The sequence below is a fragment of the Erigeron canadensis genome, chromosome 5 (assembly GCF_010389155.1).
Source record: "Erigeron canadensis isolate Cc75 chromosome 5, C_canadensis_v1, whole genome shotgun sequence".
In the NCBI taxonomy this organism is placed as follows: Eukaryota; Viridiplantae; Streptophyta; class Magnoliopsida; order Asterales; family Asteraceae; genus Erigeron; species Erigeron canadensis.
Genome location: NC_057765.1, coordinates 34,341,647 through 34,353,419, shown reverse-complemented (window position 1 = coordinate 34,353,419; position 11,773 = coordinate 34,341,647). Strand labels below are relative to the sequence as shown.

Sequence of the window (11,773 nt, the reverse complement as noted above, 5' to 3'; positions counted from 1 at the left end):
TCATCACTTTCTTAACTAAAATATCTCTGCTAATCTTTTAAATAAATTACTTTCACATCAATTATTACCATCATTTGTCATCATCACTACTAATTGCCGTCACCACCACCACATCACCGTCACATTGCGCGTATTTCTTTTCATCTTCTAAAATATTTTCACTATCACTTTTATATCAGTTATATTTACATTAACTTACATCACTCGACACCGTCATTATCACTAATAGGCATTGCCTTTAGCATTGGTCACCGACATCATTATACCATCATCACGACCATCTATTGTCGCATTACGGAGGGAACGTGTTAGTTTCTATTTATGTGTGCCACCAAAGTAGAAGGTTGATGCCACGTTGACAATATGGACATTTTGATTAGAAATCTTTTTCCACGTTTCATGCACTATCTCATACCAAATCTGCATCTTTTTGTTCCACGTGTCTAACCTTTTGGCTCATTCAACTGCTTCGTATTAAGTGCGAACAATGCCTGGGTATGTCGCACTACTTTTTATTGATTTTTTGCCTCAAGTGGTTACAATGATGGTTCTGACTTCTGAGCAATAGTTAAAGCTAGATTGCCATAACATTTATTGGTTCTTACATTTGTATAGTTATATATACTCGTATTTAGTATATCACACAAAAGTTAAAAAATACATAATGAGTTACAAGAGTGCTCTGTAGTGATTCACACCGACGTATCACAAAGGTCTGTTATATATCAAAAACCGTATAATATTAGAGGGCGTTTAGTATTGCGTTTATAAAATAAATTTTGGGTTTTCAAAATAGATTATCTGCGTTTTACAAGTATAATAATCAAAGAGTCACTTCAAAACGTAATCACAAATATTAGTAACAATCGTATTAGTTAAATTAGACTCCATAATAATCGATAATTCCACACTTTCAATAACTAATATAAAAAATTCAAAAGACCTTACCACCTCGTACGTCAACACCTTAGATGCAGGGGCAGATGTATGTGCATTAAAGGGTATGCACTTGCACACCTTATAACCAGTGGCGGATTTAGAAATTCAAACAAAGGTATGCAAAATTAAGTATAAAATCTTAAGAATATTTGGAGGTTTTTGGGTTCAGATCGGATTTTTTTTTATCAATCTTATACCCGAATCATAAAATCACATCATTTTAGTAATTCACCTTAGCCCTACTATAAAACTATACAAATGTTTAGTATACAACTTAAGATATATGAAAAAAATTTCTCAATAATCTATCCTCATAAATTTAAAGAACGAGACTTGAACCTAAATAAATTACTTGAAAGTAAAAAACAATGTGACTTTATGATTCAGGTATAAGGTTGATAAAAAAAACCCGACCCGAACCAAAAACCCCCCAAATATTTGTAGGATTTTACACTTAATTTTGCATACTTTTATGATTTTCTAAATCCGTCACTGCTTAGATGGAACAACTACTGGCCCGATAACATTGGGGACATAGTGGTTGACACTGGATTTCCAACGTTGTTGCCACGACAATGATGACATCGTTAGCCATCACGGATAAGAAAGTGATACCAATTCATGCTCCTATCTATATTATCAACCATCCATAATGATTACAAAATTCTAATTTAACTTAACCTATCTTGTCACGATTGATCATCGATCTTATTTCAGAAGATAACTTTTGATATTGTTTGGGATTTGAATATTGACACCATTTTCAATATTGTATGGGATTTGCGTATTGACAAGTTATTTCACAAGACTAATTGTTTGATATGATACCAATGCTCCTGTCTATATATATATCAACATCGTCCTTTTTTATGTATGCCAAATTGTCACCTGAATATATAATTATATATCTAATGTTATATGCGAGGTATTTTCAAGCACCCACACATTTAGCATCAATTTTTCTCTGACAATTATATTGAATGAGAAAACATCTAGAGTATGGTGTAACTAGACGGAACCAGAATATTTCTCTTGAGAGGGCAAATTCACAATGTTGGTCTAACGTTTTAAATGTATTCACTATATTTACTTTTTTCTTTTGTCTTACGGACAAAATTTCAGATAAACATTAAAGTTAGAGAAGAAGACAAATACGTTGTACTAAAATAGCTCTGTCCCTGAACTAGAGTATGGCATGAACGAGTCTTAGTTTAGTAGTCTAAATTGTATATAATTTTGATATATTAATAAAGTTGTTTGACTGTTAAAAAAAAATAAAAACCACAAATAGGACATAATTTTAACCTTTAAATCATGATTAAATTGATTCATGAAATATCACGAAACACGTGTATATATATATATAGTTTTTAACCCGGTCAACGATTGGATATTGAACTAGTTATGCACAGACTTATCAAATAAATTATTTCTTATCGACAAGCCCGTGTTACGCAAGGGATTTAAATTTAGTACAAACATATAGAAAACAATATTTTCAAGGTAACTTGCAAATAGATTCAAACATATAGAAAACAATATTTTCAAGATGTACATCTTACAAAACAGATGTTTATGGGAGTATCAATATTGTTCACCCGTATGTCTGTATGCTTTTTTTACGTTAAAGAATTCCTAATGGAAGACTCGTATGACAGAAAATACTTTTTAAATCAACTTAGAATCATATGTTATCTTTAATAAATATTGGAACCTTAGACTATCAATAAACAAAGACAATGTCAACGTCATAAACGTCTCAAAACATAGTCGCTTGTCCGGAGAAAATGGAGTGACCTACACGAAATTGTCCATGTAGTAATTAATTAATTCTAAGATTATATTCTAAGTTTAGTTTACTGTATTATATACGAGTACCTTTTATCAAAAGTTGCAATCTTTAATATAATCGTCCTTTCATCTGCCTTTTATCTATTTATAGGAAGAAAAAGGTGGTCCTTCCGGTATATACGGATAATTAGATAAATGATGTTTGTTGGGCTTGTTAGAAACGGGTCCAAGAAATTATGAAATAGGCAAAAATGAAATTTATTTGGCAAAATGGAGTATAGATTATATGATAATACATAAATTTGATATAACCACATAAAAAAATTTGAGCCGTCGGAGCCATTGTCACTCTTGGGGATCCATAGATGTGTTAGAAATAGAAATTATGGTGTTTAATTGTAATTTTTATTTACATTTTATATTGTTATTAAAGTTGTTAAATGTTAAAAGTACAAAAGATGTTTAGGTGAAATTTGTAATCAGACATATATAAACAGTTTGTAAATGCATTATAAAAGACTAAAAGTAACCTTTCACCAAATCAATCCAAGCTTACATTTTTTTTCACTTCTAATTCTTTTTCAAAACACACATTCACCTTTTACATATAATAGCTTAATTCTCAATTTAAGATTGTCTAAACATGTCGTTCTCAATCTTAATTAAATGAAGTGCGCTTGTCGTTGGCTAAAACATAGATTAATCTTAATCATGTAAAGCGTAGTTATCATTGGCTAAAATACAAGTTAGTATGTTAGACTGATCGGAGTGGGGGGATAAACCACCCGACGCCGCCTTTTGCCGCCACACCGCCCCTGATTTCTCTCTAATCTCTCTCTCTCTATATATATATACACACACATACTTTCCGGTGGTGTATATATATATATATAGCGGCGACAACATTTAGCAAGGAAGAAGGGGGGAGAGATTTCCGGCGGCAGTAGTGGTGGTGATTGATTTTCCGACAGCAGTGGCGGTGGTCAGGCGATGGTGGTGATAGAATAGAGATAGAGAGGTGTTTGTGTTTTTGGTCGGCCGAGAGATAGAGAGAGATACATAGATAGAGATAGATAAAATAGAATAGAGATAAATATCGATAGAAGATGTGTGAGTATGTTTTCAAGAGCCAAAAATCGGTAGAAGATTTTTTTTTGGTTATATATGTAAATATAATAATAATTAAAAAAAAGAAGGCTCTTATTTGGAAGAGCCTCGCTTCAAGAAAAAGGAGAGGCAACTCTTGAGGAAGCCTCCACCACATGGCGGAAGTCCCCTTAGGTGGGAGCCCCCTTTATGAGGCACTGCTAATAGCTTTAACTAGTATGATATATAGGCTTAAAGATATTTTTTGAATGACAGATCTTGAAATCAACAAAAGTAAGTATGAGTTGCGGTCCCAATTGGAATTCAAAATTCTTTTTGGACACCGATACTAGTCGCATGTAAGGTGTTTTTTATGGGAAAGGAAAATATGCTCGCCGTTATTATAAAGTGATTCACCCTGACCATATCTCTAACCAAACAATAAATTATGTTAGAGACTCCCTAACCAAACCAATCTTGTTAAGGAGGAATGATGGCCCCCCTCTTAATGCTGTATTTAAAAATCCTGGTGTGAGTCACACACCCATACCCCACCTCTACAAATACATTTACGCCTCCCCTGTATTATCTCTCTTTTTCTCTGTTTTTTTTTTTTTAAAAAAAATTTAATTTAATAGAACTCTTTTATACGACTCTAAACTACATACAAACTGTTACATTCATTTATTCATTTCTGTCTATCTTCAATAATGTCTCTTAATAATCTTTATATTTAATAATATCTTCATCATCATTATACAATTATATATAGTAAATATAAAAAGCCTCTCATTTCTTCCCATTGTTACAAGTCATTTCTCATTTCTCACTATATTATAACTCATGATGGACACATCCAATGATTCATCGGTACAATTTCCTTAAAACTTCAACCACACACACACACACATATATGTATATGTATATTATGTAAATATTGTAATGAAGAATAGTTAGTAATGGTATGTATGGGTGTTTGAAACAGAGATGGAGTTCATGGACAATAGAAGACAAACTATGTGCTGCATTTATGCCAATAATGGCAATTGCTGAAATATTATTGTCTGCTGTTTCTGGGTGTTTTGATTTCCATCCTACGAAGCTTAAATTTGATCATCATCAGCTTTCTAGACTTGCTTCTGGATCTAATTGTATGTTTTTCTTATTCTTCCTTTTTTCTTTATATAATATATATAAATATTACATATATATATAACTTTAGTTTTATGAAGAAAACAAAAGTTACTATGGAGTACTTAATAATGTTAACCAGTTTCTTGCACCGACAACTAAATATAAGTTTAAGGTTTTTTTTTTTTTGAACAGCGAGTTAGTAATTTAAGGTTTTGATTTTGAAGTTAAACACCGAGATTTTGCTAATTAGGCTTACCAAGATGGACTGTAATTTTGGGTATATTGTAAAAGGGTTGACTGAAATATAGTTTATCTCCCTTTTACTATCCGTAAAAGGGTATTTAACCGTATAAGTATGCTTTTTATACTAATTAGTAAGTTAGTATGACCACATATTTTAGTGGTAGAAATAGTTGATATATGATTGAGACCTCAAGTTTTAGCCTATATGGCCATGTTATTAAGTGGAAAGTTTTGTGCATGATTGCAGTTAGTGTCAATGAAGTGGAGGCGCTTTTTGAACTTTTTAAGAGCTTGAGTTCGTCAATTATTGATGATGGATTGATACACAAGGTAGTATCTTCCGTTATCATTCTAATCCTTGGAATATTACATCTTCGTTTGTTATTTTTAGCTTGCAGTAGTCTGTGTATTTCCCATTTAGTTATTCAGAACTTGAGATTACAAGTAAGATAGTTTTCTCGGTTATAGTTAAAATAGTTAGTAGTTGGTACTTGCTTATACAGTTATAAAGTAACGAATTAAGCAACATTGTATTAGCCACCACCAAATGGTCTAGTGGCAATAGTTAGTAGTTTTAACCACCACCAAATGTTCTAGTGGCAAGGAGGCATGTTTCCTCACAAGAGGTCTCAAGCTAAAGTCCTGCCCTAGACATATTTGGAGGTGACCACAAGTATTTAATTTCCACCTATGGTGGGCCTCGGTGAGTTTTCCCCTTCACGTCTCTGGGTGATAAGGGTTTCTCATCGAGGGGTTTATCTTGGGAATCTATTCTGCAAGAAGACTCTCTAGTGCGGACCAAGTTAAAACAACGTATGCTAGACCTTCCGCCAATCATAGCTTTTTGAATAAGTGTGGTAGTAGTAGACTAGCATGATTCTTAAGGAATTTTTTCTAGATTTGCTACAATCCATCCATATATTGGAGTTTGTTTCCCTTGTAAAATGATATGCAAAATTATCTATCTTGAGAAAAGGAATATAGTTGGTTGACTTTTGACATCTTTATTCTATCTTTACCATTGTGCTTGATTATTGCATTTTTGTCTAGAAGCCAATACTAATAAGTTGACAATTTTTTATTGTGTAGGAAGAGCTTCGATTAGCGCTATTTAATACCCCTCAGGGTGAGAATCTGTTTTTGGATCGGGTAAATGCTCCATTAGAACTTGAATTTGACCTGTCCTATATTTCGTGTGTTAATGAAAAGTTCTGATTTTTTATTGCTCTGACTGAACTTCCTTATTGACATAACTTCAAAGTTCAAAGTCATTTAATATTTCGACCTTGCAAATCATCACTTCTGAATCACTTATCTTAATTTATTTATTGTCATGCAATGCCATAAGTATATCATGTATTACAATTACCAAAATTCTTTATTGTTTCTATAGGTTTTTGATCTTTTTGATGAAAAGAGAAATGGTGTAATTGAATTTGAAGAATTTGTCCATGCTCTCAGTATCTTCCATCCCTACGCACCTATAGAGGATAAGATAAACTGTAAGACATTATAACGACAATCTTTATCTCATAAAACTGATAAAAGATGTACACCCTAAAAACATAATTGATTTCTTCCAGTTGCTTTTAGGCTCTATGATCTGAGACAGACAGGCTTTATTGAACGAGAAGAAGTAAGTATGCTCTAATGTTAAGTTGCAGCCGAAAGTTCTTTTTATCTATAAAAATATTAACACATTTGAGTAGAATTGGTTATTTTTGACCACTTACATATGAAAAGGGTAAGTTCAGGTTTTGTTTTATCTTTGACAGTCAAACTAAAAAAAAATAAACTCAAAAGGGGTCAAAGTGTCGAACAGCTCAAACGGGTTAAGAGTCGCCCAAAGAGTACTTCTGGATGCATGATAAAACCACTGAAAAAATTACAATTCTTGTAATCATATATGCCAAACTAATTATGAATTATCTAATAGATTTTAAATATGTTGGACAAAAATGCTTCAACCTGACTCATATAGAAAGTTACTTGTTTTGACCCCTACCCATCCCACTGGACCCACCCATTTTGCCACCTATAGATTTCAGCATCTGACAAATAATCATGGATCGATTCGTTTTGATTTTGAATAGGTGAAGCAGATGCTGATAGCAATATTGACAGAATCTGAGATGAACTTATCAGATGATCTTCTTGAGGCTATTATTGACAAAGTAGGATCTTGTTTTCCAAACTTATTGGGTTTTCCAGTATTATACACTTGTAAGTAGTAATCAATCGAAGATGATGATGGTTATTGCAGACATTTGTCGATGCTGATGCTGATGGAGATGGTAAAATCTGTAAAGAGGAATGGAAAGAGTTTGCCCTTCGGTATCCCAGCCTTTTAAAGAACATGACTCTTCCTTACCTTGTGTATGTCACTCTGCTTCTTCCAAATTCTTCATGTGTTTCTTTTAAGTATAGTACAGGTCACAATTTAGAAACAATCACTTATGAATAGGTTAATTTGGGCTATGCCTAGAGATAAAAGTTCAAACAAAGTGCATTTAATGCGTACAAGTACAACTATGCAAACCTCTTAGCAACTTTTATTACAAGTATTAAATTTATTTTATTTTTTTGAACCGTAAATTCTACTCTAATCCTACTCTAATCTATTAACCTCATAATACTCCATTATCAGGATTTGAACCCTGGTCTTTTCTCCAAGAGGCATAAGCCTCTACCACCCCACCTAACTACCTAAGTGGTGATGGCATTACGAGTATATTAAATAAAAGTATGTTATTAATACTTTAATATTGTTTATTGCAATCATTAAAGACATTAATCATCAAACTATGTATATAATTTTTACAAAGATAATGGTCAAAAAATGTTGGGTCAACCCAACTAGGCCCGACCCGTAATAGATAATTACCGGCTTTGACCCGTTACCTTGCCCGCCCAAATTTTTAATTTTCTTTGGTTAACCTATGTATCCAAACCGCTTTGCGATTCAACTAATCCCAGGGGAACCACCTGCTTTGTGGGTAGCCTTGGGTCGTTGCGGCTGAAACTGCTCAACTTGCCACCTCTACTTAATATACATTAAAAAGTCACATTACATGAGTCGCGTATTATCTTTTCTCACTAGTATACTGATTTTGTGATTCGTGTTTTGATAATCATTCAGGGACATCACCACAGCATTTCCAAGTTTTGTTTTCCACACATCAGTTGAGGATGCAAACTGAAATTCCTTATTGGCATATAGCGTTAAATATTGCTGCTATACATAGAGCTCAAATGATGACGATCTCGATGAGATGGATAAGAGATTACAAAGACGGGTTAATTTGATGCTCCCTTCACCCCATATGATACCGGCATCCAAATTTAGAAGATCCTTGACCGAGATGCTATCCTTCCTTGAAGTGTACTGTCAAAAAGGATCCTAACTAATGTATATTTGAAACCAAATAGCTTCCGCATCCAGAATCACATGTAAATAGTGAATTCTGTACTGTTCATGGGGCATAATCATGCTTTAAGAAAAACTTTTGTTCCAGTACTCAAAACTCAAAAGTACTCGACAAACGACCGGCTCATGCTGTTCTCTCTATTAACATGTACAGACAAGTTGTTTAGAATATCATCTATGTATATAAAGCAATTCATTAGAGTAGAAATTCACATTGTGTGCCTTTGTTTATGATTTCATACATCTGTTTTATTACTACTAGCAAAGATGCTAGAATCTAGGATAGAGTTTTACACCAACAAAAAGAAATAAAAATACAAACCCAATCAACCCATCTTAAACTAAAATTACACTTTCTACTTAAAATCCTAAAAAGAGAAAAGGTGCTTGATGTTATTGAGGAGGTGGCTCAGGTTAGCTTTCCAGCGTAATGGTCGGGTTGGTAATCAAATAGTTCCAAAAGGAAGCCGAATACACTTGAGGTGAAACCCAACCAAACCATTCCAATTTCCAAGTATCATGAGCTACGTACAGATAAGTAGTGAACATTTTCTTGGTTCCTATGTCATTGTCACAAACCGGCCACCCATGTGTGTGTAGATCAATGCTTCTTGCATCCAGTGGGAAGTCTTCCAAGCCCTAGTCCTTTTAGTTTCTCTTGAAAAAAATGCAATTTGTCCCGCCTGAAAGAGTGCTAGTTGTCTTATGCTGCAGGTTTATATGGGTGGCTTTTACTCACGCGAGGAATCAAGTCCATTACCACTGAGCAGACTAGTTAAAATAGTAAAAGATGATCATTTACTTATCCTTAAACAATTTAGCTACTGAAAAATGAACTTTGACTAATTATTGGAGGGGTGCGCCAAGCCTTAGTGGTAGTGTAAGACCAAGGCGACACATGAAGCCCGACTAGCAAGCTAGCAAAAAGGAACTTCCCCCATAAAAAATAAGATTAATATCGAGTGAGCCGATGGCTCACATATCAGATATTAAACTGATAAGAACAGATACTACACTTGATCTTAGCCAAAAGGCCGAGAAAGGTATGCTTTCTTCTGTCTTGAACCTCTCTCTTTATAGTCACTTGTTGGCTTTTGCATAGTACCTCCAATCGATGTGGGATTGTGAACCTCTTTTGCCCTTTGGTTCCCATGTAATATTTTTGTGTTGTTTTAATGACCTTTTACATTAAAAAAATAAAAAATCTCTTCTACTTGTAATGTTGTCCATGAGTGCATATTTTCACAAATCTCCTTTTCATTACTCACGAGAACTTCATTACAAACACTTTTTTCTACACACACGACCATTTTCTTGTGATCTTCATCACATTTCATATCTTTCATGTCACCCATTATTAAAACCTAAGCCTTTCATTCATTATTGTCCTCTCGAAATGGAACGAAACTCAATCCCACAAGGCCTAACCCAAGATGAATACTCTGATCTCCAACTCCTAATCGATGCATACCACATCTTTGACAAGATACCAAATACGTGCACGTCCCTTATCACGCAACGCATTGACGCTCCATGTAACATAGTGTGGCCACTAGTACGTCGTTTTGATAACCCACAAAGATACAAACATTTCATCAAGAGTTGTAACATGTTTGGTGATGGTGGTGTTGGTAGCATGCGTGAAGTCACAGTAATCTCGGGCCTCCCAGCGTCTACAAGCACTGAGAGGCTCGAGTTACTAGACGATGAAAAGCATATATTGAGTTTTAGAGTTGTGGGTGGTGAACATAGATTGAATAACTATCTTTCTGTTACTTCGGTTAATGAGTTTAAGAAAGACGAAAAGGTATACACAATTGTTTTGGAATCTTATATCGTTGATATACCTGCTGGGAATACCGTTGAAGATACTAAAATGTTTACAGATACTGTTGTAAAACTGAATCTGCAAAAATTGAGCCTTGTTGCCATGTCTTCTTTGCATGGGAACAATGAATGATCACTTTGCTAAGGTGGTTGTGACAGTGGCAGTGGCGGCGGTGTGGTGAGGAAGGTAACATTAACCTTAAGCATGAAAAAATAAATACATCAAGATTATATATGATGAAGATTGCATCTTTAATTGTAGTGTATTGCTTTTTTGTTGAAGATGTGTCAAATGAAATAAATCATTGGATATGGGGTTAGTAATAGTACCATGAAAGTGGCACCTTGTATTTTGTGTGGTTGTTTGTGTATCAAAACGATTATTATTTCAGAGAAAATGTAATGAATTTCTATCATAATATATCATGCTTGGATTTGTTACTAGTTACCGCTCTACATAGTGTCCTAAACTGTTTGAAAATTGATTCGATGATCAGCAGTCCGAAAGAAAGTAATTACAATTATATAACTAGGAGTTAGTCATCGGGTTAGTAACCTAGCGGAAGTAGTCCTTCTAATGAAGGCTTGGATTTGGATCCAGGGAGATCTGGGTTCGAGTTCTGAGGAGACAAAATTTTACTCCTATTAATTGTCGTGATTTTGGGTGAATTAATATGAAGTTTTTCTCCTAATAGGTATTGGGTGAGAGGGCTCTAGCGTAGACCCGGTTAAAACAACATAGTTTAAACCTTCCGTTGTGATATTCAATTCACACTTGTTAAAAAAAAAAAACTAGGAGAGAGTATTTAATCCAGCACCATCCACAAAATACAATATTTGTTACATCTATCTGTAAGACTGTAACTAAGAATGAGAAATAAATGAAATCAAATAAAAAGTCGTTAAAAAAAAGTCAAAGTAACAAAATAAAGCTCGTTAATCCGTTTAAATGTAAGTTAAAAATGTATTCAGTTGAGTGCTTAATTATGACTATCTTAAATAGTTAGTATTGTGAAAAACCAGTTTTTCGAATTACACATATGAAATGTATTCTTTGAAGCATAAAAAAGTTTACTCATGTACATCGTGTTGTTACAAGGAAATCATGATAAGTAATAAGTATCGACTATTGAGTAGCGTTTTATTGTGTAGTAACTAGCTTAAAAAGCTAAAATATAGATATTTGATTGATTCACATGTTCAAAACGAAAAGGTTGGTCTCGTATTAAGAAACTTGTGAGCAAGATCCTCAAGAGACATGTGAATGTGAAGTTATTTTCACTTCCATTGATTCAAGTATGAAGTATAAATGTATATTGCAACTTT

At 33.8% G+C, this 11,773-nt stretch overlaps 2 protein-coding genes and 1 non-coding gene across 3 annotated transcripts; 2 read left to right on the top strand and 1 right to left on the bottom strand.

Moving 5' to 3' along the window:
* Positions 1-4,514: 4,514 nt before the first annotated feature.
* On the top strand, positions 4,515-8,828 carry LOC122600535 (calcineurin B-like protein 10). Its single transcript, XM_043773265.1, has 9 exons — positions 4,515-4,686; positions 4,802-4,967; positions 5,441-5,523; positions 6,283-6,342; positions 6,587-6,695; positions 6,777-6,829; positions 7,287-7,367; positions 7,457-7,569; positions 8,333-8,828. Exons 1-9 carry the CDS (start codon positions 4,660-4,662, stop codon positions 8,391-8,393), a joined length of 753 nt encoding a protein of 250 aa, XP_043629200.1. The 5' UTR covers positions 4,515-4,659; the 3' UTR covers positions 8,394-8,828.
* A 644-nt stretch (positions 8,829-9,472) lies between these two features.
* LOC122602470 lies at positions 9,473-9,667 on the bottom strand. The gene has a single exon (XR_006324287.1). It is a non-coding gene; the product is annotated as a U2 spliceosomal RNA (small nuclear RNA).
* Positions 9,668-10,003: 336 nt separating this feature from the next.
* On the top strand, positions 10,004-10,888 carry LOC122600951 (abscisic acid receptor PYL2-like). Its single transcript, XM_043773730.1, has one exon. The coding sequence runs from the start codon at positions 10,017-10,019 to the stop codon at positions 10,578-10,580; it is 564 nt and encodes a 187-aa protein (XP_043629665.1). The 5' UTR covers positions 10,004-10,016; the 3' UTR covers positions 10,581-10,888.
* Positions 10,889-11,773: the final 885 nt, after the last annotated feature.

Bases quoted from the DNA above. Each gene is read 5' to 3' on its own strand.
- LOC122600535 (XM_043773265.1), top strand. From the start codon at position 4,660: ATGATGGACACATCCAATGATTCATCG. The intron at 4,687-4,801 runs GTACAATTTCCT...TGTTTGAAACAG, and splicing joins ACACATCCAATGATTCATCG to AGATGGAGTTCATGGACAAT. The intron at 4,968-5,440 runs GTATGTTTTTCT...GCATGATTGCAG, and splicing joins ACTTGCTTCTGGATCTAATT to TTAGTGTCAATGAAGTGGAG.
- LOC122600951 (XM_043773730.1), top strand. From the start codon at position 10,017: ATGGAACGAAACTCAATCCCACAAGGCCTAACCCAAGATGAATACTCT.